Source organism: Mchenga conophoros, linkage group LG6 (assembly GCF_057382185.1).
Source record: "Mchenga conophoros isolate Kocher_MC1m ecotype Shallow Benthic linkage group LG6, M_conophoros_male_GT1.1, whole genome shotgun sequence".
NCBI classification, from domain to species: Eukaryota; Metazoa; Chordata; class Actinopteri; order Cichliformes; family Cichlidae; genus Mchenga; species Mchenga conophoros.
In genome coordinates this window covers 31,959,707-31,986,227 of record NC_140531.1, presented here as the reverse complement: position 1 = coordinate 31,986,227, position 26,521 = coordinate 31,959,707, and the positions used below count along the sequence as shown (strand labels likewise).

The window sequence follows — 26,521 nt, the reverse complement described above, 5'->3', positions numbered from 1 at the left end:
GCAATAATAAAAGACCTAATGTTATGTCACAAACGTAACCCAACCGTAGATACACATTATATTATTGTTATATTTGAATTTTTACCTTTCATATGAATTATTTAGCTTCCCCACATGTAGGAATATAGTGCAAGTATATCCCTACAACCCAGTTTCACAAAATGGTATCATCCATTCTATCCCGCCCCCGCCGCCATTTTCCATGTTATTCTTTCCTGCCTTACAGTATTTTGTGATTTTTAATGCAACAGTTTGATTGTTAAGTTTGGATTATTATAGTTGTGGTTTCTCCAGCTTGGCGCAGGGAGTGTTTCATCTCCAAATTTGCAGAGGGGACGCCCTGGATAAGCAGCCATGTATATTAAACAGGTAAGCTAACGAGACCAGACTGATGCGTGTTGCCGACTGTTACTGGTCTAATAACAAGATTTAGGCCAGCTTAACGTTTTTCCACTGAATGATAAATATATAGCTATCGAGGCTTCACTCAAAGTATAACGTTGATTGGATTGCAAAACTGTGTACAGGCACTCCATAAACGGCAAACGTTGTGTAGCTATCTAGCTAACGTTAGCTAGCGCTATTTGAATTAGTGTAGAAGTGAATTGCCTGTCCCCTCTCGAGATGCTAAGCTAACGCAACTAGGCCAGGCTCAGGTTTTCCGATTTGTATGCTTCTTTTCATTGTTGTTATAACGTTTAATGTTGCATATGATGCAGAATACGAGAGTTTATTGTATAGTTGTCGGCTAACTCGGCATTGTTGATTTCAAACCTTCAAAAATGTCCTGAATGAAAGTAGCGGTAGACCATCAGAGTGACCATCAGCCAAGGCCCTGTTGCCTCGTTTTATCTGTGATGGTGCTATTCAGCATAAACAGTTTACACACCTTATGTTTACAAATATTCATAGACCCAGGAGCTCTTTGACCATGTTTAACTGTAGCATGTGGTTAAAATATTGCACTGAAACAGCTGATGTTGTTGTCGGTGTGTTCACGGTGGTCTCTGGTTCCCTGTGCAGGTGATCATTCAGGGGTTCCGAAGTTACAGGGACCAAACTGTGGTAGACCCTTTTAGCCCAAAGCACAATGTCATCGGTATGTGTTCATCCACATCTTTCCATAATTATTTTGTATTGCACCTGAGTTGCTAATCAGGTTTTTCGGATACTTTATGTACTGTATGTCACCATATCCTCATTTTGTGTTTATTTTTCCCTTCGTCTTACAGTTGGGAGGAATGGATCAGGAAAAAGTAACTTTTTCTATGGTATGAAGCCTCAAAACTTGCTGCAATATAGAATTCAAACATTTAGACTTCTAAGACTTTAACTCCCGTTCTCTTTTTTTTAGCCATCCAGTTTGTGCTCAGTGATGAATTCAGCCACCTGCGACCTGAACAACGCTTGGCCCTGCTCCATGTAAGTACAGGAAAATGTACTGGGAACATGAGCCTTTAGTGGGAAGCTATGAATGCAAGAATGCTTGCTAAATAACAGATTACTCTCAATCAAAATCTTTGCATTTTTCTACCTGTGCCAATTGGCAAAAATGTTTTTTGTTTTGTTTTTTTTATTAACTTTTATCACAGTGTGAGTGATTTTGCTTTAGCTTTGACTAAAACCTCTTTGGTAGATGCCAAAACCTCGTTGTGTAAAAATCTCTCTCTCCCCGTCACTGTAGGAGGGAACTGGTCCACGTGTCATTTCGGCTTTTGTGGAGATTATATTTGACAACTCTGACAACCGACTGCCGGTAGGAATGGCAAACATTTCAAATTTATTCTATTACTGTATTTTCAGCTTGATTCCATTGTGATATTATTTAAAAAATTCCATAGGCCTCTCAAGGAATGTGTGTGTATGTGTTAAATAAATGGTCACTGAGCAGCTTGTGGCTAAACGTGTATGATCATATAGTCTCTTTTCAGTGCTGATATTTGTTTCACAATTAAATTTGCATTATTGTTTACATTGGTTTGTATCAAAGTAAACCTCAAAATAAAAAAAAGGAAAACACAATAAACTAAAATCCAAAAAACCAGCAACATCAACCCTTTTATGCTTTCTTTTGTAACAAGACTCTTAATCTTGGGTATTAAAATGGTGAACATCCTTATTCCAATTTAAGTTGTTCATTTCATATTGAATATTGAAGTCTCTCCTGGTGATGACTGTTATGAAGACCACTGATTGCACTGCGTTGCCTTCAGTACACACAGTCCTTCTTATTCTGATGATGAAGGCCGGATGTCTGTGAAATGTTGCAGCCTGGTGATACTGTGGCATAACCTGCCAATTATCGTCCTCTGTGTGACCCTCAGCTTGCCCAGTGATAAATGCATCTCTTTCTAGATTGACAAAGAGGAAGTCTCCCTTCGTCGTGTCATTGGAGCAAAGAAGGACCAGTACTTTTTAGACAAGAAGATGGTGACGTAAGTATTGCGAGGGATCAGCTGTCCATGTTAAATTTGCCAAAGGCCAATACTACATGTGCGATTCCATCTATTCTATGCACTCTTCTTGTTGCAGTAAGAATGATGTCATGAACCTTTTGGAGAGTGCTGGCTTCTCTCGGAGTAACCCCTACTACATTGTCAAGCAGGGAAAGGTGAGAGACAAGTGCAGTGCCAAGCCTAATTTAATGCACAGTAGTTTTTGGTGATGTGAAATGAATTTCATTCTTCAAGCAGTGGTCATTGGGTGGGTAGTTCTAGTCGAACAGACAGTAAAACAGTGTTGTCCTCACTATTTATTTACCTTAGTCTGTTTTCCAAAAACTAAGAGTATTAGTAGACTAAATAATTGATGTTAATTTAAAAAAAAAATCATTAATTAATTATAATTATTATCATTTGTTTTCTGATAGGAATATCTCAGAGGTACACCAGATATTTGGAAAATTTACCTTATGTTACTGTTTTATGTAGATCAACCAAATGGCCACAGCCCCTGACTCACAGCGTCTAAAGCTGCTGAGAGAGGTGGCAGGGACACGAGTGTATGATGAACGCAAAGAGGAGAGTATTTCCCTCATGAAGGAGACAGGTAAACGCTTTTGAATACCTTTCATTTTGTACAACCGTTGATTGGTAGATTTTAATTCATTAATGTTTTTAATTGTCTGTGAACAGTTTTGTTATTACATGACATCAGCTAGATTGTTTTGAAAAGGCTTTATAATGTATATCTATATGTACCATGTTTCATTAGCCTTAGGCAGGATTTGTAATTTGTGTCACATGTACTGTCGCCTCACAGCAAGAATGTTCCTGGTTCAGATCCATTCCAGGGCTTTCCTTCCTGCAGCATTTTAGTTTCATTGTTTGTGTGGTCGTCAAAGCACTTAAATGTATAGAAAAACGTACTCCATTTCCACTGTCTTATAGCAGTACTGTCGGATTTCCATCACAGTCACCGTTGTGCATGACTGTAACCCGTGGCATTAAATTGTTTCTATAACAGAAGTACTGCTTAATTTTGTATACCTTTGGTGAAGGAGTTACAAAGAGAAAAACCTGAAAACAATCCACTGTGTGTTTTCCTCAGAGGGGAAGCGAGAGAAGATCAATGAACTGCTGAAATACATCGAGGAGCGTCTGCACACCTTGGAAGATGAAAAGGAAGAACTGGCTCAGTACCAGAAGTGGGACAAAATGAGAAGAGCTTTGGAGTACACAATCTACAACCAGGAGCTGAATGAAACCCGTGCCAAGCTGGATGAGGTAATAAAGTTGTGAAAAACGTTGAAGTACACATGCAGAAAAAAAACACAAAACATAGACTTCTCTGTATTTTGATGCAGGCGTAAGAATGTAACGCAACCCATGTTGCAACCCAGTTGCATTATTTATGCAGTAAAGCACGAGTTCTATTGTCCTAGACATCATTATAAACTTAATTAAATGTGAACAAATGCCAGTATCAAGTAGACTTTCCTGCCTCAGTAACAAGACTTTTGTACTACGTTTGGCTCTTTTAATAGTTGTCCACCAAGAGAGAAACCTGTGGAGACAAGTCCAGACAACTGCGTGATGCTCAGCAAGATGCCAGAGACAAAGTGGAGGTAAAGAAACAAAAAACCCCAACAACCATTGCTTGGCTTCAGTGAAATCTCATCACAGAATGATATTTAAGATGGTGTTACAGTATTTTGTAAATGACCGTGAATGATGTGTTTGTGCTCTGGTAATTGATCTACTTTGACATTTTTGTGTTTTAGTAACAAAGTCATTTGTTAATATTGTTTGATTTTGTTCAGTGCAACATTTCAGGTACCATAACCACAAAAAAATGCAATTAAATTTTACTTTTGTGTGTTATTTTCACATCTAATGTTTGTTGACCTCTTTTTTTTTTCCTCTAATATATCATTGCTTATCTAAATATATCACGCATTTCTAGATGGTTAATGTCATCAGCTCATCTTTGTGACCTTGTTAAATAAATGACGCATCATTTAGTCGCTGTAAAGGAAGTAGGTTGTTGTGGGTTTTTTTTGTTTTGTTTTGTTTTGTTTTCCCCTCATACAATGATTCTTTATTTTGGCTCTCTTTGTGTAGGAAACGGAGCGTGTTGTGCGAGAGCTGAAGTCTAAGATCTCTGCCATGAAGGAGGAGAGAGAGCAGCTGTCGGCAGAGCGCCAGGAGCAGATCAAGCAGAGGACCAAACTCGAGTTGAAGGCCAAGGACCTGCAGGACGAGCTGGCAGGCAACAGTGAACAGAGGGTACGGAAGCCTCCCATCTGCGTCACTCTAAACACGTGATGATGCACCAACCACACTCCCCCTGCCTCTTTCCCTTTACCATCTCTGTATAAAGAAAAGGCTGGCAGTTTTTTCTCTTTTAATCCACTCCACTCACCCCTGTTATAGCCGGAAATGTGGGTACTTTCCAGCCCCTCTGGTGTTGGCCAGAGGGGCCGATGGTGCGATATGGCAGCCTCGCTTCTGTCAGTCTGTTCCAGGGCAGCTGTGGCTACAACTGTAGCTTACCTCCACCAGTGTGTGAATGTGAGAGTGAATGAATAGTGGAATTGTAAAGCGCTTTGAGGGTCTCGAAAAGCGCTATATAAATCCAATCCGTTGTTGTTGTTGTTGTTGTTATTATTATTATTATTATTATTATTATTATTATTACTTGTCCAAGGTTGCTTTACTTTTCAAGAATTTTGGCAAGGGTGTCTGTCAATTTTTCAGTCTGTTTATAAAACCAGAAATCCCCAAATCATGACTTATTTTATTTAGTATGGTGGGATATTATTCCGAGAATGTCCAAAAGAAAACAGTATAAAACTTAATCAGTAAACCAAAAGGCACTGATCCAAATATTCAAGTGCTTCATTCTTACAAAACTAATAATATGTGGTTTTGGTTAAGGTGTTTTAAAGGTATTTATTTCATTTAATGGATGCAGCTGTTGTCAGTTTAATATAACTATATTTTAATGTATGTGATCATGCATCCAGTATCTGTATAATATCTAATATCATGAGTAATATTAAAACAGGTCAACCAGTGCAAAAAAATGTGCAGTTGGCTTGTGGGATGGGATGAGAAGCAAAACGGAGTAAGCACCAGGTTGCGTATCAGACTCTGCTTACAGCTCCACTATACATCATCCCTGGCATGAGGTTTCGTGTACAGAATTGGCATGCATCACTCTCCATATGGCTTGGTGTTTGTGTGCACATGTGAGTATGAAGACGATAATTATACATAACAGCTCTATTGGCTCAGTTTTTATGGTTCATGGTGGGTCCCAGGCAGCATGCTGGCTAGTGGTTGGATTAAGCCCACCTGGCTGCGGCTGGCACAACACCAGCCAAAAGTTATTGGAGCAAAATGAAAAGCCTCTCTAGCTACAGGGGATCCTGGTTTGATCAGCTTTGAGGTGGCTGATCAAACCACGGGGGGGAAAAAGTGAGCACAGCCATCTCACAAAGGAATTTGTCCAAATCAGTTGTCAGTTACATTTTCTATTAATACTAGCACATTTTGGTTTACTGAATATTAATGCTCTTTTTATAGGATTCTCTTCCAGTAGATACCTTTTATATAAATCTGTTGTAAATGTGTTAGGGCTGTCGGTCTATTAAAATATTTAATTGCGATCAATCGCGTGATTGTCCATAGTTAACTCTCAGTTAATTGCAGATTTTTAAAAATGTATATATTTTATTACATTATCAGTGGTGTTTTTGGCCAGGAAGCAGTATTTAAGACTTCACGTACTACGGTGTTAACTCGATTCACATCGATTGTACAAATAATTTTGTTCTTCTCAAGGGAACCGTCTGGCAGAGCATTAAAGCTAAACTTGTTATTCAAACGACCCTTTTCTTCATCCATTTCTGCTTATCATTCACAATGTTCTGATGCTTCACTTCCAGACACCCCAATCTAAGGATGGTGGGCCACAGGTCACAGCCCAAGCACGCATGTGTTAATCGAAAGAAAATAGAGGTGTTAAAAGGAATAAGCATTAATGCGTTATTATCCTGTTAACTTTGACAGCCCTAAAAATATAAGTATACATTTTTCATAATTGTCATGAGGATTGTTTATTCTTCAACACTTTTCCTCACATGTAACTCTTCTTTTCTTAACCTTTCATTTGTCAGATTTGTTGGATTAATAATCTGCTCTTGATCTTCCAGAAACGCTTGTTGAAGGAGCGTCAGAAGCTCCTGGAGAAAATTGAGGAGAAACAAAAAGAGCTGCAGGAGACTGAACCCAAGTTCAACATGGTCAAGGAAAAGGAGGAGCGGGGCATCTCCAGGTAGGGATGACTCATTCTCAGTTATCATTCCCCGAGCAGGCGGTGACCGGGCGTGATTCAATGAGTCAGTCAACCTGAGTTAAATATAATTTGATAGTGAGAGATTAAAGGTGTCTTCACATGAGATATTTGCGAATTCCGTTGTAAAATTATTTTATTGCATGTGTTATACAAACATTTGAATACAGGAAGGAAGGAGAGCCAAAGAAAATTATCGGTTCAGTTTATAAATCTATCATCCCCCTTTGTTGTCTTGCAGATTAGCTCAAGCTACACAAGAGAGGACAGACTTGTATGCTAAGCAGGGTCGTGGCAGTCAGTTCACCTCTAAGGAAGAAAGGGACAAGTGGATCAAAAAGGAGTTGAAGTCTCTGGACCAGGCTATCAATGACAAAAAGAGGCAGATTGCTGCCATCCACAAAGACCTGGAGGACACAGAAGCAAACAAGGAGAAGAACCTCGAGCAGTATAACGTAAGATAATTCAAAATGTTTCAGACCTCCTTTTCCATGAAAAAGAATTGCACACTGAGTTTTGCTTTCCTGTCTTTTGTTGCTCTAGTTGAAATAACTAGCTATTCTTTTTTTCTGACACTGTTTTTACTGGAACATTTTAACCTATACTTATTTTTCCCTTTTATTTTGGTATTTTGCAGTCTTGTGCATACAGCTTGAAGAAGTGGTAAAAAAAATGTTTCTAGGGGATGGACTGGTGGGAAATTTTGAAAGGGGGAAACAAATCTTTATTATGAAGTTAACAGTTTGAGACTAAGCTTTTCATTACATGACTTGTGAACATTTGGTGCAAAATCCACAACAAAAAAGTGAAGAAAAAAAAAAAAAAAAACAGTCAACAAGGCATAGACTTTCATTTGGCTCCTTAACTTTACACAGATTTAAAATAAATAATTTTGCATTTATTTATTTCGGATTAGTGGTGTGATATATGTCGTTTAGAAAAACATTTCTGCTGTTTTGATCTGACATCCTGGCAGGTTAATGTGTCTCACTTCAAACTTGTATCTTTAGAAACTCGATCAAGATCTGAATGAGGTCAAGACCCGTGTGGAGGAGCTGGACAAAAAGTATTATGAAGTGAAGAACAAGAAAGATGAACTGCAGAGCGAAAGAAAGTAAGGACCTCGTCTTTGTTTTTAATCTTCTCTCTGACCTCACATCTTTAAGATGTAAATGTATAAAATTCAGTCATATTTTAAACTTTTTTTTTAGTGTGCAGTTTTGATTAGTTTGACATCTCATGATAAAATGAAGCTTTACATAAGTCAGACCTGCATGTTGAATTGAGTTGAAAGGTTGTTGTTTAGCCTTTCTTTTAGCCAGTATGCTGTTTCCGCTTGGCAACCTTTAGATAGATGCCAGTGTATTGTCTCCTGTGAATGTCACCAGGCCTTCTCAGTCCACTTAAACAATGAGGTGTGTTTATGTAACACAGAGGATGATACCTCAGGCTTCTGCTGCCACAGTTTCCTTGCCTTTAAAAGGTCCTTCAGGGTGGTTGAATTGTGTCATGAGGCTTTTTAGTGAAAACGCGCAATATTGTTCCATGTTTCTTGAAGCACGACAAAGGCAGCATTCACATTCAGGCCTCTCCAGCTATTATTAGGAATGACACTCAAAACGCATAATTTGCCTTAAGCATAAAAAGAGGTTGTGATCTTTCTTTTTTTTTTTTAAACTGAATTCTATTAAATTCAGCAAGACCCTTATTACTGTCAGCATGTAAAACAGATTCCACGAATAGTTTGTGTATGTCAGATTTTTAATTATGCACCCATCACTGTGATCCGCTGCGCAGTCTGTCGGGTGAGAAGGCAAAATGACAGCTGCAAGCTATTAGTAGCATATCTAAAAATGAGAACAAATGATGAATTTACTCAAACCGAAACAATGAGATGGTTTGGCAGGGAATCGAGATGATATATTTTTACTTGAGGATGATAGTTACAGTTTGCAATTAAAAACAGCTTGACTTGAAATTATGTGAAAGTGAATGAATATTTATGTTTAAATACATTCAAACTATGAATCAGCAGCTGTGTTGGTTTCATAATCTATTTCCAAGATGAAGGAATACAGAGATAAAAGATGTAACCCTTTATAAAAGAGAGTTTTAGTTTGAAGGGTTTTTTTTGTTTTTGTTTTAGTGTCATGACTGCACTTGCGTTTTAGTGCTTCTGGTGACATAAGTGTAACAGTGTGTGACTCTCTGTATCTGCCCAGCTACCTGTGGCGTGAGGAGAACGCAGAGCAGCAGGCTCTGGCAGCCAAACGAGAGGACCTGGAGAAAAAACAGCAGCTCCTCAGAGCAGCCACCGGCAAGGTCTGTGTCACTGTACATGACTGCGAAATTATTGACGTGCATAATGCAACTATAGGATCCCCAATGCTTCCACCTGGATACAAGTGAAAGTGTGACTATGCATGTATGGGCACAGAAGTGGATGGGTTTTTTTTCAGAGGATTGAATCCTTTTACTTGAACACACACACACAGTACATGGATTTATCTTCCTCTTTCCCAGGATGTCACTTGTAAGCCACAGGTAGACCTGCCATTATAGTTCACACACGCACTTACATACAGAAGAGCTGTTAGCGAAGAAATGGGCAAGAGAAGATAAATCAAATCCCAAGTTTAAAAAAGAAAAAGAGGCCTCGCTCTCTAAACGAGCCCACCTTAATACAGCGACCGACTCACTTTGTGACTCAGCCGGTTGTCAGAATAGATATATCAAATGGAATCATTCATCTGCGTCGCTACTGGCACCTTATGATAGCTAGCTAAATTTACATATGACTCACTCCTTTCTGCCTCATCCAGTCATTTCTTCGGGGCATATACATCAATCAAATATCACTTCTGAATAATGTCTGCCCAGATGAAAGGAGGCTGTGTGTAGCTTCATGGACAAATGTCCTACATTTATTTTTCTTACATTACTCCCGGCTGACTCATCCGTCTCCAGCGTTTGATGGGCTATATCTATCTCACATTTTTATATTCGCAGTGTATATTTCAGTGTAGGATTGCGCCATGGAGTTAATACAGACCTGGGGTTTTTTTCATGGCTCATACAATATGAGTTTATTTTTCTGTGCTTTTTTGTGTGTTATTTTGCATACTGAGAATGTAGATCTTTCCTCCAGGCCATCTTGAACGGTATTGACAGCATCAACAAAGTCCTTGAGCATTTCCGTCGAAAGGGCATCAACCAGCATGTCATCAATGGTTATCATGGCATCGTCATGAATAACTTTGAATGTGAGCCTGCTTTTTACACCTGCGTGGAGGTTACAGCTGGGACCAGGTGTGGTTTGCTTTTGTATTTTCATTCAAATGTCTGTGTAGGCTGAAATGAAAACAACACTTTCTGGCTCCAAGTCCTTTTATTATGCAAGATTATACAAATGTGCCCAGTGGGTAAAAGGAGCAGGTTGCTGCGTGGGAAGCCATCAGCCCAGTCAGTTTAAAACATTTAGTCTGAAGTTACTCCCCCGTTTGTAGTATCAGTATACCATCTGCCTTGGGCTTTTTTATTATTGCTTTATTCTTCCTCTTTAGAACCTGTTAAAATTTTTAAATATCAAATGGGAGTTTTCATGTTTACTCACAGAGCAGGTGTTGTAGATTTTATAAACAATTTATGATTTATAGTAAAAAATTACTTTTTGTTTTGTTTTTTCGTCTTTGTTTGTTTCTTTGTTTTTTTTTAAGGCTGTTTTACCACATTGTGGAGACTGATGAAGTGAGCACTAAAATACTCATGGAGTTCAACAAAATGAACTTGCCTGGAGAAGTCACATTCCTACCTCTGAGCAAGCTGGACGTCAGAGACACCGCCTACCCAGAAACCAACGTAAGTACCTGACATGAATGGGCGCTTTGCATGTATTAAATTTTGAATCTACTAGCAAATAGTGGTATACAGTAATTGACAGTGGCAGTTAACATAAAAACTGCATTCAACTTTCCCTTTGTTCAGTCCTCTTCATTCCATTTTTCTCATCAAGATTTCTACTGACAAATTAGTTTCATTATTACCAATGATTTTTTTTGTTTGTTTGTTTCATTTTTCTCCATCAGGATGCCATCCCAATGATCAGCAAGCTCCGCTACAGTTCCAACTTTGACAAAGCCTTCAAGCACGTGTTTGGGAAGACCCTCATTTGTCGTAGCATGGAGGTTTCCACCCAGTTGGCAAGAGCTTTCACCATGGACTGTATTACTCTGGAGGGTAAGCTTTGCTGTGAAATGCAATACAGCTTCAACAATTCTCAGTGCAAAATACTCCAGTTGAGAACATTCATATCATTGTTTTGTTACTTACTAGGTGACCAAGTCAGCCACCGTGGAGCTCTGACAGGAGGATACTATGATACCAGAAAGTCTCGCCTGGAGCTTCAGAAAGACATGAGGAAGGCTGAGGAGGAGCTGGGTGAGCTGGAGGCCAAACTCAATGAAAACCTGCGCAGGAACATTGAACATATCCTTTCTATTAAAACGTGTGGCGAGTTTGTTTATCATGTTGATGTTAGAGCGCTGTGTGTTGCTGTCCGTTGAGAGTATGAGCAAACTTGAAAGCTTCACTGAAGAATCGCGTTATTAGTGAGGCAGAGTTTTGGCCCCCTGCTTAGACTTACTGACAATAGAAAAATGGCCTGGGTTTGACTGGAATACCGAGGGAAAAGGGAGTATGTGATTCAAGACTGAATTTGAAAATGACTAAACAGACATCTCCCACTTTGAAATGTTATGAAATTCATAAACACTGGAGACAGACAGTTAATAATCGGTATCTGTTAGATCCAAGTAGATTTTCTTTCCTTTTCAGGATAGAGATTGTGTTTGCCTGAAAGGTTTAAATCATGATGTACAGTTAAAACTAGCCTTTCTAAAATCGTTTTCATATTGACTTTTAAAGTAAACATTGCTTTGTGTTGACAACAGAAAACTTTGCACCCTCTTAGGACTAAAATTTTAATTTAAATTGGAGCTGTTTTCTGTATAAAACTATGTTATTGAAAGTTACACCACCCTCATTCAATTATGCAGTGATGTCACATGGCTGAACCTTTGTTTTAATTGTGTATTAAATCAGTCTGGGTTGTGTAGCTACCTTAAGGCCAGTTGGAGCCTAGCTGGGACGCTGTGGCAGAGTTTAATCGGGTCAAGAAGGATTAGTGTGTGTTGGGTCATATCGGCCAGAGCCATGACTCACTGCTGGACAGCTCATGAAGGCCAAACAAGTGGATCACAGAGGATTTGTGTTTGCATGTGCGATGTATTTATGAATATGGTCACTTCCGGCCCAGTATGATTAAATGTCTGTTTGCACACCTGTGTTATGGTGTGTAGCTTCTCACTCACTCACAGCCAGTAAAGCGTATGCTGCTTGGTGTGTGCGCACCTGGTGATTACGTATATGTATGAGTCAGTAGGCGAAATGGGCATCTGTGCCGATGACATGGTGCTTCACTTCACTCCCCAGAGGAGTGAGTCAGAGAATGAATTAATTATTTAAGACACCTTGTTTTTCACTCTCCACCTCTGCCCTGTCAATAAGCATGAGCTCCCAGCCATTCCTTCCTTCCTTCCTTCTTTTAGTTGCCGTCTTCACTGTTCCATTACATTGCAGTGAAACTTCATACAGTTTTTATGTGAAACAGAAATTTTAAATGTACCTGATTTTATGTGGTTGTGCTAATTTATCTTGTTTTTCTATGGAAAAAAACTGTTTGCAGCCTGATATTATCTGTTCACATTTGTCAGATTATCTTTGAACATCTGTTTTCTCAGTCTTCTCTGGTCAGCAGGCAGGAAAATCCACTTTCCTTCAGTCCTTTTTATATCACTACATTGATTGGTCTTGGTGTTCATTGAGTCCTGGAGCCACAGGAGTTTTGCAGTCCTTTGAAGATCAATAAGCCTGCCTGTTAAATTAACTTAATGATGAGCATGTGCAGCCCTTCTTAATCCTCTGCTTTGATTTTAGAGACACCTCCTTCCCTAAAAGCCCAATCACATTATTGGAGCACTAAATAGCCTACAACATGCCCCATGACTTTACTCATTATCTGATCAGTGTCTTTTGTGTGTCTGTCAGTACGATTACAGAAAATTTAACCAGGCTGAATTTCTTGAAACTTTGGGAAGAGGTGGTGTATGTGCAAAAGAAGAACCCTTTACATGCTTTAATTTTAGATCCAAGTCACTTAAAATAGCTGAATGTGACTTTGGCCTTGGCAGAAGATCAACTCTCTGAGTGCCCTTCCAGTTTGCTGCTTCAGCTTCAACAAAACTGTCTCTGTTGTTTAGGGATTCTGTGCCAAAGTGCTTAATTAAAGCTGAATCATTTCTTATCCTTTTTATTTAACCGTTTCAAGTAGTTTGGTTGACTAACAAAAACAAATAAATTAACAAAACCAAAAACTGACTTCTAAACGTGGAACCTTCTTCCTGTGGCATTAGAAGCACAACTGGTGATTTTAATCTCTAGTTCAAGACCTATTAGAAGAAAAGTATGACACTTAAACTAACAGGGTAATCAGGTGTTTATGTGCTATGTATTGTATCATTGTTCTGTGACATTCATTAATCTTGCACCAACTCATTTCTTTTTTCTTCTTTTGCTATAAGGGAAAATTTGTTTCTTTCTCAGCTTGGGGACTAGCAAAAGCACTGAAAACATTAATATCATTTTGGAAAGTGTATGTCACAAGTGTATTTTTAAGTGTATGTTACACTTTTTTACCCGGGGGTAATTTAATTGTTGCATTGCGACAGGTCACATCAAACTAGTTATATCAGATTGTTTGTGAGGTTTGAAATGTAGTGTAAATATTGCAGTTTGCAGGTGTTTTCATTGTCTGGCATGTTTTATGTTGGTTTGTAATGTTTGCTCAGCTGAGTTGACATACAGTTGTATTTATTGTGTAAGTCACTAGTGTTTCAATGCTTGAATGGGTTTCATGGGCTGCATATCCAGGTTTCTTGCAGTCCCAGCACTTAACTTGCTTGGAGAAATGGTAATAACGATTTAACAATGCATCGCATCAGGGACCTTATAATAGGCACTGCAATATGACGTAACTGTGATTAGCTCAAGAGTGGCTATTAAGAAAAACTGAAAATGCTCGTCTGTAGTAAAAATTGGCATATACTTCCTTAACTGCCACCTCCACGTATCAACAATGAGATTGACCAACTGATGAATCAGATGCAGCAGATCGAGACACAGCAGAGGAAGTTTAAGGCATCCAGAGACAGTATTCTGTCAGAAATGAAGATGCTGAAGGAGAAGAGGCAGCAGTCAGAGAAGACTTTCATGCCCAAGGTAATATTACCTCATTGTTGTAGTGTATTGTAACCTGTATAAAAACCCTGTGTTCAAGATCACTATGACCAGATTTTGTTATTGATGTTTAACTTGGTCTGTGCCTCAGGTTCAGCCTGTCCCCATTATTGTCTTAATGTTGCCCACTGCTGTCTAACGTTCCTTCGTTTTTTCTCTCTCTCTGTCCAGCAACGCAGCCTTCAGAGTTTGGAGGCCAGCCTCCATGCCATGGAGTCCACCAGAGAGTCGCTAAAGGCGGAGCTCGGTACAGATTTGCTGTCTCAGCTCAGCCTGGAAGATCAGAGGCGTGTCGACGACCTCAACGATGAGATTCGTCAGTTGCAGCAGGTCAGTGGACACAGACTGTGTCTGTTGCAGCATTTGTGACAGTGTTTCTGCACTGTAAAATAACTGACACACACACATGAATTTTCATTTGTGTAATTGTGCTATATCAGTTTACAGCAGTTTATTGCTCAAAACTTTATTGTGCAATTTATTCAGGTTTTTCAGGGGGGGAAATCACACTGATGTGAAAAAACAAAAAACTTATGTATCAACTGTGAGACATTTAAGAAAAATGTTCCAGTGAAATAATTACTGTCTTTTAGAAATGTGTTGAATCTGAAATTGTGGCAGCATCTGTGCGTGCTTACATGGAGTTCAGAGAACATGCCGGTTACCTACATTTGTTTCTCGGTGTCCTTTCGCTTTCTGCCTCCTAGTGTATTCACATGCTCTGACTGAGGTGAGAGAAGCAGGCAGCAGCTGTGTGTGGGATGTTCCTGTGATACAGCATTGCCCTGTCTTTCTCTTTCACGGGCAGCTGCTCTCGGCTTTCCCCTCATTGAACTTTCAGCCATTCCTGCCATCGTTGTGCAACAACTCCGCCCCCACAACATGAAGCCTTTCATATATGGTTCTGTTATGTTTGCTGTTGTCAGATTATATTACCTGCAACAGAACTCCTGGTTTAGTTTTCATGGGTTTTGGTTAATATGATATTTGCTTCGACATAAGTGGGCAAAGACTTGTTCCTTTACATAACATTCACTGATAACTGTCGCTGAGGCAGATAAGTGTATACACAATTTTTATTTATTTATTTTTAGCAGATTGTATTCTGTGTAGACTGAACAGTTAAAGTTGCTCTCATCTTAGGATTGTCAGGATGTTTATAAAGGCAGAAACTGCAAAATTGGCTTTTAGATAAATGACTATCACTCCTCACACATCCGTCACTCTGACAGCACCATTTCATGCAAGAGATTTCTTTTATGTGATAAACAAAGCAAGAAAAACCCATTCAAATATCAAATCACTGGTATTTCAACACATAGTGAAAATATCACATAAGTAACTTTTGTGCTTCGATGTCTTTATTCACTTGCAGGACAACAGACAGTTGCTGAATGAGAGAATCAAGCTTGAGGGCATCATGACCAGAGTGGAAACATATCTCAATGAGAACTTAAGGAAACGTCTTGACCAAGTGGAGCAGGTACATCATCCCTTTAAGCACTTTGCTTGTAGAATATGTTTGTCACATGATCTATATGTGTATGTTTGTTGAATTATTTCCCTTTTCATATTAACAAAGTCAGATTATTTTAAGTTCTGATTCTTTGTTTTCTGCTGTTAAATTGTGGTCTGTTACAAATTAATTCTTGGATATAGCCGATTTAATTATAAATAATGTTTTCATTTTCTAGGTAGAGGGGTGTTTGAATGACCCTCCCTTTTTATTTATTCTACTATTTTGATGTTCCCTCACTTTGTATTTCACAGGAGCTAAACGAGCTGCGTGAGACGGAGGGAGGCACGGTGCTCACGGCCACAACCTCTGAGCTGGACGGCATCAACAAACGTGTTAAAGAGACTTTAGCTCGATCAGAAGGTATGTGGTTTTTAATTTATTGATATGTTTGTCAGTACTACTGTTCATATGTTGGGATAAAATAGTCACTGCTGTGGTTGTGGCTACATTTATGACACATATATAGAAGCTCACGTATTATTTTACTAACAGGACAGTTTATACCTACTTAAAAGTGGTTTAAGTTAGATTAGGTTTCACTTTAGACATAATCACTTACAGGGGATCCTGTTGGTGTATTTTTAATGGTTGCTCCTCTATTGTAATTGTTTGCTTTCATTAAATGTAAGTCTGTCTTACAGTTGTCCAGAAGTTAAATTTGAATTTATAAAGAAAATGCCTGAAAGCATGTGTTTTGGAATAAGTTTTAATTTTATTATGATCACAAAGAAAAGTATTTTTAAAGAGTTTTTAGTATTTAAAGTAAATTACTGATTTTTGTCATTAAAGACCAGGAAAAATAATGAAAATGTTATTTTTCAGGGCAGGAAGGGTTTTTGAAAATGAAATAAACCCAAAAAGCCATGGACACTTGCTTTAAAAATACACATGAAATAATGTGACTCAGTTAAAACCTTTTTTACAGTAATTATATAGGACACAATATTCAGTTATTTTTTTTTTATTAAACATCATTGAGCTAATATAAAAGGTGGATCAAGTATCTGGGTCTTCTGCTGTCACAAAGGCTTTGCCCTTAAAGCATAGCTGACAGCTGTAAATAATACTTTAACAACTAGGTTCACTGCCTGCTCTAGTGTTCGAGAGGAGAGGCTGCAGCTGGACTTTAAATTATACCTTAACTTTTGACGTTGACTTTTAAGTCTTATTTTTTCATCTATAGATAGGCTATAGGTAAATATCTGTATCTCTGTGTAATCTGTAGCTATGTAGTGCTCATTACTGCACATTTCCGGGTAAAATGAAAGCAGAGAAAAAAAAATCAAATCGTTCCAGTCTTCTATCTCTTATGCTTAGTTAATTTATTACCTGTCTGGCTCAATTTATTGTTGTCATTTGAGTGTAAATTGAAAAACTGTAGGATACCTTCATTGAGTTGGTACTGCCAGCAGATGGTGAGAATGGCTGTGATGCCTTCGAATCACAATTTGAATAATATGTTTTTGCACAGACTGCCTGGTCGCACATTTGTATAAATGTTCTATAAATGTGGTGCAGTGACTCAGAGGTGATAAAATGCAGTTGTCAAAAAGCACTTGTTTCTGAATACCCTTAATTTGCATGGATTCATATTTCATCATTGGCACTAACTAATTAAAGGCATTCACAGCATCATCCTTTTCTTATGTAGGCGCTATATTCAGTCATCCACTCTTGACTATTGTCAGTTTTACCTTTGTTCCAAAAAAGAAAGAAGAAAAATCTTAATTTCTTCTTTATTTAAATGAAAGTAAGAGACATTGTCTCCCTTTTTGTAGGTTGTTGAGAAAAGGCTCTAAAGACAAATGATGTAATCGCTTCTGCTGAACAAAGATGACACAAAGTCTTACGAGCCATCTTGAAACTAAGGATATACGAGAGTGGTCGACAAAATAATTAAAAGTTGCAGGCCTTCGCTAGATGGCACTTAAAATAGTCAGTTTAAGTAATTATTCGTATTTTAGTGAGTTACAACATCTCAAAGATCTTTCCAGCCGTGATCTTTGCAGCACCTTTCTCTCTCTGGTCTGTGACAAGTTGGAAATCAAAGGAGGTGGCAGTGCTACAAACTTGGTGCGTTCTCCTTTGATCAAGGAAAGAAAAGTCGAGGCTTTCAGTGTGTAACCACATTCAGCAAAGGTGTGTGGATGTGGATGGGTTTTACACTGCCAGTACACTGGCTAGCATTGGCTACTTTTGGCAAACTCATCTGAAAGTGCATGCATGTTGTGCCGCACATGTCAGCAGCATTTAAAATGTTACATCATCAAAGAAAGTAACCACTCAAATCTAATTCAATAAAAGGCTCAAACAGTCCACCCAAAATAAGTTGGTAAAAAACTTCCCCTTACCATCTTTGTTGTTTTTTTTTTTTGTTTGTTTGTTTTTCCCAGACGAAGCAAATTGCAGTAACTATTAAAGAAAGTCATCTTTTTTTAAAGTCAGGAATTCGGCAGTATACTATGTGTAGATAAAAATCTAACCCATATCACCTCCTCAAATGTCTTTCCCAGATCTGGATTCTCTGATTGACAAGACTGAGGCGGAGATCAAGGAGCACATAAAGAGCATGGAGCGATGGAAGAACATAGAGAAGGAGCAGAATGACGCCATCAACCATGACACAAAGGAGCTGGAGAAAATGACCAACAGACAGGGCATGCTGCTCAAGAAGAAAGAGGAGTGCATGAAGAAAATCAGAGAGCTCGGCTCGCTGCCTCAGGAGGCGTTTGAGAAATACCAGACCCTCACACTCAAACAGGTACGCCTTGCCACCCACACACACACACACACACTCACACACAGTGCTTAATGACGTTATATGCTCGCCGCTGGCTTTAAAATTTCTTTTCTTTTTTATCAGCCAGCCCTAGCACTTTTCAGACATGTAGTGTACAGTGTTATTTTTCAGTGGGAGTTTATTAAAATACGACATTTATTATTTTCAGTGGGTAAATTGTTCTGCCTTTTACATGCTCAATGGAAACAAAGCACTGGGGGCTTTTATTTTCACTAGGAGCTGGGAGTCATGCTCAGTCACTTTAAACTAACAAGTTTCAGTGGGAAAGTGTCAAAAACAGAATAAAATGCATTTTAAACATAGAATAAGGCACAGTTTATTGGAAAAACAAGATACACAAAAAAGAAAAGCAGTTTTAGTATGAGTAGAAATACACATATGTACAGCATCTCGCATGTGAGTTGAAGTGCAAATAGGCAGAAACTGACACAGTGATAATGATGTCTATGCTATGAGCAGATGAGGTAAGTGATAATAGAGAGAGAAAAATCAGAGATTATAATAATCCATCTATCCTGGAAAGAACAGATGGAGTGATTTAAAAGAGCACTGTTGTGCGTGTGTTAAAGTGTTTGTAAGAGTCCCACCTCCCATACACAATGGAGAGGAGTTATAGAGTCACAGTGAGACAAATATCTTCTGTAGCACTCAGACCTGCATCTCAGGGCAATGAGGCTTTTACTGTATTTGCTCTGGTGACCAGTCAGGGAAGCATGCACAGGGTAGAATGGATTTTCCATGATGCTGAAAACTTTCTTCAGCATCCTGCTCTCAGACACAGAGTCTTAAGTTCTACTCCTAGAATTGGCCCAGCTTTCCTGATCAGCTTGTTGGACCTTCTTAAAGACAACTTCAGCGTTCCTGGACCAGTCACAATTCACTGTCTATGTGTATCTGTTGTCCTCAGCCACCTCTTAATCTAACTCCTTGGTGCTGCCAGGAGAATAGGAGGAACCTGTTTCCTATTGGCTAAAATCAGTGGCTTAGTATTAGTGATGGCAAGCTGTAGATTAGCTCACACCATCTATAAAACTGTCCACCACTCTGCTGTACTTCTGTACATCAGTTATGCAATGAAACCCTCTCAATTCTTGGAGAGGGGCTCATACCAGCCGGGTTATGCCCAAAGTAACATCCTATTGATCCCGTCCCAAAACACCATCCACCCACATCCACACAAAGACAGCAAAGAGCATAATTCTCACAGTGTTTGCAGTTATTTCAAAGAGGGAGTGTGCTGGGTGCAGGAGCCAGTTGATGGCATCCTCCATGTGTTGTTTAGAGTGACTTTATATGAATAGATAGACTGGTAAAGATAATAATTATTCATTTTAATTTAATTGGTTTCACTTAAGAAGGAAATATGTACAATATTAACTGTTAGCTTAGTTAGCTTTAGTTAGCATAGCAGTAGCTATAAACCTATGTGCAGTACATCAGTCTCATGCACTTGAACTATGTTTAACTGCACTGTCCCTTTAAATAAATAAATTCAAAATTCAAATTCATAAAGCTAATATGAATCGGCAGTCCCTTGGCAAGTTACATGCATAGGATCAGAAAGAGTAAATCACAAAACATCCACACACCCACTGTGGATCACTCGAGTCATTGAACACACTGACATATTATTCATTACTTTATGAAGTTGAATTGGTGATTGTACAAAATACATTCAAATCATTACTTTAGCACACATTTAACAGACACAGAACAACACTAGCTTGGAATCACATTACTGTCTGCCTGATTATTTTAGGTCCAAAATGTATTCCCACCAATGTTCATTAGCTTATAACCTTTGTTCTGGGGTTCAGCTGAGTAGAGAGCCTTGCTCCTGAAAAGCTGTTGGCATCAGTGAGAGTAAATTGGTGACCTGAAAGACAGTATCCTGCAAAGCAGCGCAATCTTACAGGAACAGTTTTATTTCACATGTTAGCCATTACAGCAGCAACACAAACAATAATGAAATAGCTGGGTTGAGGTCAGTCTTTATGTGCATTTTGTCCCCCAAATCCATTTAGAAATATCTGCACATACACATGCAGCCAGAGCCAGGTCTCTTTAGGAATAAAGCCCAAGGCCATCACATCCCACCCACTCACTAGTGACTCACTAGACACTGGGGGTAAAGACTGTGTGTTGAGTGGACTTGGCTGCTTCTTTCATAAGTGTCTGAGTGCGCACACTATGTGTGTGTCTATGCGTGTGTGCTTGTGTAAGCCCCCCTCCTCAACAATGCCGAAAATAGGCTCGCTTGCTCATAAACACTCCATATAGTTAATCTTTCTCCACAGGACACTGCTTGGGGGCATGATGGTGCCATTGATTGCAGAAGTGTTTGAGAGAGCCATGTAATAATGGCACTTGGTCATTAGTGATTCAAAGAGATGAATTTATAGTTTGAGAGTTTGGAGAGACAGTGAGACACTTTCAGGCTAGACTAAACTAGATCTTAATTGATCAGGCCGTGTCCTCTTTCAGATATGAATAAAAGGTGCAAAACGCATCCATGAAATGCATAATGAATGTATGTTTAGTTAAACATGTGAAACTCATTTTCTAGCATTATGAAACCTGTCCTTGAGTGGAAAAATAATCTGAAAATATAAAAGTACTGAGCAATATTTCCTGAAAGTGTAGTTGTAACATCAAAGCAAAATTGCCAAATTAGTGAGTTCAGGTTTTAAAAACATAAAAATTAAAACACGCATGTATGCATTTTTTATTATTATTATTTTTTACATTGGTGGCTTTCTGTGTGCATCACTTAATATACTGTTATTTCACAAAAAGTATTCAAAGGAGCTTGCAAAAGAAAAGCATCTGGACTTCTTTAAGTTGCTTGAAGACGTTTCACCTCTCATCCGAGAAGCTTCTTGATGTAGGGTGAAACGTCTTCAAGCAACTTAAAGAAGTCCAGACGCTTTTCTTTTGCGAGCTCCTTTGACTACGATGACCTGGATGACTGAGAACCTTCACAGACACAAAAAGTATTGTTTTCTGAAAGATGGATGGATGAATGCACAAGCAATCTAAATTATAATTTTGAAAGAGAGCATGTTTTGAGGCGTAATTTAAAATGATACTGATTTAAAGCAGATCTGATCTTGCCTGGAACTAATGATGTATTGTATTCCACTTTTTTTCCTCTCCTCCAACAGTTGTTCAGAAAACTGGAGCAGTGCAACACTGAGCTGAAGAAGTACAGCCATGTCAACAAAAAGGCTCTAGACCAGTTTGTCAACTTCTCCGAGCAGAAGGAAAAGCTAATCAAGCGTCAGGATGAGCTGGACCGTGGCTACAAATCCATCATGGAGCTCATGAATGTCTTGGAGCTGCGCAAGTACGAGGCCATTCAGCTCACCTTCAAACAGGTACATTGCAGCTCAGACTCTGATTAAAATCTTCAGTGATACAAGTCCATGGTTTTTACCTTAGACCTGTATGTAAATCACCCACATTTTTTGGGGAAAGCAGAAGTGATCTTATTTGGATAAGCAGTGCTAACTTACCAGCCAAAGCTAGCACACTTCATACGTAAATCGTAGGATTGTAAATTCCTGGTAAGACACTAATAACACACTATAATTTCACACACCCAAAACTGGAGCAAATCTTTCTTGGGCAGACTGTTAGTACACCCAGTTACACAAAAGCTACATTAAAAATGCTTCAGAAGCTACAAACATGGTTGAGTGGTCCAGTGTGGTGACCTCACTTCGACTGAGGTGAAACCTAGAAGATGGCAAGAGGTTTATCCCTGAAGAAGTTCAACACTAATTTAAAGCATTTTCTCAGAATGTGAAAAATTCATCAAAATGTGACTAAAATTCACTTTCTATCTCTTCTTACCTTCTGCTCCTCTCAGGTGTCGAAGAACTTCAGTGAGGTTTTCCAGAAACTGGTGCCTGGTGGCAAAGCTACGCTGGTGATGAAGAAAGGTGATGCTGAAGGAAGCCAGTCTCAGGATGAAGGAGAGGGGGGTGCTGACAGCGAGAGGGGCTCCGGTTCACAGAGTAGCGTTCCCTCCGTGGACCAGTTCACTGGAGTCGGCATCAGGGTGGGAGTCTTTTTCAGTTCAGTTGTTTTATCTGCTGTTAGTTGACGGGCTTTACTGATTACCATTTATAAATCAGCTTTTTTTTAAAAAATGAATGGAAGATAATCAAATAAGAAGAAGATGCTATAAGTAAGCAAAATGCTTCAGCTCTTTAGTTTTTCCCATTATATAAAGTTTTATCATTTCTGAGGTAGAATTGTGCTTCTTGAGTACCCTCAGTATATTGAGTTTCCTTGAGTCTTTGTTTGGAAACATGTGAATGTGTATTTCTGGACTGTTATGATTTCTGGTCCTCCCACACAGAGAAAGAACCAAGGTGAGATTGGTCATGCAATGAGTAATGCGCAGTCCTCTTAGGGCTAAATTTATCTTTATCATTATCAGAGCTGTTGTAACATTGCAGAGGATTTGTTTAACTTCATGAATCAGAGACTCTTATAATAAAGTTCTTACAGTAAAGAAATTGATTTCTCTGTTTTTGTTTCAAGTAAAGTTTGATGGTCTAATTTGATGCACGTCCTGCGTAGGTGTCCTTCACCGGGAAGCAGGGCGAGATGAGAGAGATGCAGCAGCTGTCTGGAGGTCAGAAGTCTCTGGTGGCTTTGGCTCTGATATTTGCCATCCAGAAGTGTGACCCTGCTCCTTTCTACCTGTTTGATGAGATCGACCAGGCCCTGGACGCACAGCACAGAAAGGCTGTCTCAGGTAACGATGAGTTATGTGTCTACACAGATTAAATGATGGCAATTTAATCCCTATGGCTTAGTAGGGTTGATTAATAAAAATACCTCTCATCATTGATCGCAGTCTCCTCTGTAGTAAGAGTAGGTAGAAGGTGGACGATAGCCTGGAGAGAAAACAAATGAAAGCTAGTAGAAGTAGGAGATGAGCATCAGGGGTGAAAGGGAAGGCTTATGAAACTGTAGTGAGACCTGGTGCGATGCATGGTTTGGAGAAAATATTTACTGACCAAAAGAAAGTTAAAATGACAGTTGCTGAAATATTGGAAACTTTATTCAAAGCAAACCAACCTTCTTATTACAGATATGATTGTTGAGCTGGCTGGCCACGCCCAGTTCATCACCACCACCTTCAGACCTGAGCTGCTCGAATCTGCCGACAAGTTCTATGGTGTCAAATTCAGAAACAAGGTGAGGCCTCTTCCTTCGAGTCTCTGTATATCTACTGAGAGTCAGACTATGCTCCGGGATTAACAAGTTTTAAACGTACCTGAGCAAGTTTTCTCACAATCATCGGTGATCGTTTACAGCGTGATGATGTTTCTGAGAATTCAAATGCATTTGACTTTTTTTTTTCTCCCAATAGTAGGTGGTGATTTTATTTAATTAATTTTTTTACAACAATAGCAAGAAAAATAAGTCTTAAGAGAGGCTGCTCATTTGTTCTCACACAGCCCAGCCTACTAAAGTCAGTGGGGGGAAAAACAACTATTTTCTTCACTTTAGCTTTAGGATTCAAGGGAGAAAATGCAGTGGTGGTGACAGTGTTGTAAACATAATTTTGCATTCTGTTCAAACTCCATTTGTCTTAAATCAATAGCATTCAAAGTTCATTTGTGTCTTTGTTCTCTGTCAGAAAAGTGATAGTAATTTCTTTTGTGTCTGTCTCTTAAGAAAAACGATTACTGCTCAGTCGGTGCAGCATTGATTAGTCATTAACCGTCTCTGTGTTTTTTAGGTGAGTCACATCGACGTGATCACAGCGGAGCAGGCCAAAGACTTTGTGGAGGATGACACCACCCATGGTTAAGAGTCTCCTGCTCTTTATCGTCCTCTCGGCCCCCACCTCCAGCCCCTCTTCCTCCATCTCTACAGCGCACTGCAAACCTCAAAGGCCTCCAAAACAGGGCCCAAACACAGACATATCCCACTCAGTCCAAAAACCTTTTTATAGTCGTGTTAAACATAAACAACACAGGAAGTCTCAGCTTCTTGTGACGTCCTTGTGATTAAGATGTAATTTAATTCATGCCCAGAAACCCCAACTGACCATTACTCATATTTAGAGTTAAATCTTCAAAGGCTGATACGAAAAATCTGGAGGACAAAATGCGGCTATGTTGATAATCTTTAAGCTGACGGACTTGATGTGAATCAGCCTCATTATAGATGACAGTTAAGAGAGGTGTAGTTATTTTACACTGAAAAAAAAAAGGTTCTGAAGGGAGCACTTCATGTTTGTGTTACTGCGATGATTTATTTTAGCCGAATTTTAGTAATCTGTCATCCAATGATAAAAGCACCAGAGATGTAACCCTTCAGGATCTTTCCTCTTGTGTACAGTTGAGTGTTTTGATATGACTTGGATGAATCTTTGGGGGCCTTAGGCTCATCTGGATGTGTTCATTCTTACTCTGGTTTCTGTAATGTATACTCTTTGTACTCATGAAATATTACTTCTGTCACAAAAGCCACTTGGCTTAAAATGTTCAAAGCTTGTGGTTCCCTTTTTATGCTTGTATTCTGTCAATTCTGGTCTTGAGGTCATTTCAATATATGAAGTTTAATTCCAAAACAACAGATACCCATTTGGGAACCAACACATCCTCCTAACAAGAATGTTTGTGAAACCTGACCGTGTCCACTTGGGTTCAGTACTCGGTCAGTCGCTGTTTTCTAGGAAGCCAAGATGTTATTAATCTTAAATTTCCTTCATGGAGTCTTTGTTTGGGATTGAACTCCTCATATGTTGTACCTTGTTTCAAAGCTTTCTTTTTTTAAATGTTTGTGTTCCTTTTTATGTAATAAGAAAATAGAAAATAATAAAAGGTGAAAAAAAATAAAATAAAATAAATAAACACGTCATCTCCGCTTCATGAGACTGCCACCACTAGGTGGTGCTCTTTAATTGATTTTTTTTTTTTTTTTTACAGCAAAGTCCATTGGTGGTAAAGTAACATATTTATGATATATGTTACTTTTACATTTCGTTTCTTCACATTTTCATCAGAACACAAGTGTGTGTGTACAGCCAAACTAATCAAATTATCTCAACAAAAATATTTTAGAGCAATTATGTTTGGTTTTACCGTGCTCAATATATTTATTAGTCCACCTGTGATTAAAACAAAGCAAAAATGTTTAAAAATATATTGAAAAATATACATGGATAATAATTAATGCAAATAATAATTTCATGTTTTATACCGAACTTTAGACTTGATTAATTTGTGTGCAGGTTCAATGTTCAACCATTAAAAACTGTTTCTGAAATCCAAGTAAATGACTATTTGGCCACTTAATAAAAATAAATGTGTTTTAGTAGTATTAAAAATGTGATTTTGTACCTGATGGATACCTTGAAGCTACAGCTGTGTCATAAACCTTAGATTAGATCTTGGTCTAATAAATGTGATAAGCACTGTATACTGGCAATGTAAACTGATAGATTTGATCTTAAAACATCTTTGAAAAGCTACATTCATAAAAGAAGAGAGATGTATTTACAAAAAGAAAAGCCCGTGTATATTCTCACACCTGATTGTGTTCCGTCACAACACTTGTCTGTGTCTAATCCTTAATTTCAACACCAAATTAATCTAATTTGAGAAGGAAACCTAATCCACGGCCGCTGTAGATTCAGACACAGGGCACAGTAGACATGTGGTCAGCAACTGTAGCAACAAGGTCGGTGTCTGGCACACATTATACAGCCCTTACACCTGTGTTATATTTTCTTTTTGATAGCAATGATCCTGAATTACTTTGTGCCAGGGGAGCTCCCGCATGTCACCCATGCATGGCTGCCATTCCAGTGTAACATCACCTTGCTCTGGCAGCGCATTTAAAAGGTTGTGACCTCTTGAGATCAAGTCTTAGATCCCTCTTGTAATACTGCAGACCTCCAGAGCATCTCGGTCCACGGCGTTCGCCAGCACTCGCGTGGTATCTTACGTCAGAGTGCTTTCCCCTTTGAAAGCAGAGCACCAGGAGCTTTGTCCTCCACTTCATGACTCCACTTCTGTTGT

At 38.8% G+C, this 26,521-nt stretch overlaps 1 protein-coding gene across 1 annotated transcript; it reads left to right on the top strand.

Annotated features, from left to right (window-relative positions):
• Positions 1-186: 186 nt before the first annotated feature.
• smc3 (structural maintenance of chromosomes 3) lies at positions 187-25,776 on the top strand. Its single transcript, XM_085277438.1, has 29 exons — positions 187-369; positions 1,024-1,099; positions 1,233-1,271; positions 1,355-1,422; positions 1,685-1,756; positions 2,356-2,435; positions 2,533-2,611; positions 2,931-3,048; positions 3,550-3,725; positions 3,986-4,066; positions 4,563-4,727; positions 6,659-6,780; positions 7,040-7,253; positions 7,809-7,912; positions 9,021-9,120; positions 9,947-10,107; positions 10,515-10,656; positions 10,884-11,034; positions 11,131-11,283; positions 13,982-14,133; positions 14,323-14,481; positions 15,527-15,634; positions 15,922-16,030; positions 18,184-18,431; positions 21,635-21,847; positions 22,342-22,533; positions 23,061-23,238; positions 23,578-23,684; positions 24,232-25,776. Exons 1-29 carry the CDS (start codon positions 355-357, stop codon positions 24,301-24,303), a joined length of 3,654 nt encoding a protein of 1,217 aa, XP_085133564.1. The 5' UTR covers positions 187-354; the 3' UTR covers positions 24,304-25,776.
• Positions 25,777-26,521: the final 745 nt, after the last annotated feature.

Excerpts from the sequence above, each read along its gene's own strand:
- smc3 (XM_085277438.1), top strand. Across the intron at positions 14,134-14,322 it reads AGAAGACTTTCATGCCCAAG|CAACGCAGCCTTCAGAGTTT; the intron begins GTAATATTACCT and ends CTCTCTGTCCAG. Across the intron at positions 14,482-15,526 it reads AGATTCGTCAGTTGCAGCAG|GACAACAGACAGTTGCTGAA; the intron begins GTCAGTGGACAC and ends ATTCACTTGCAG.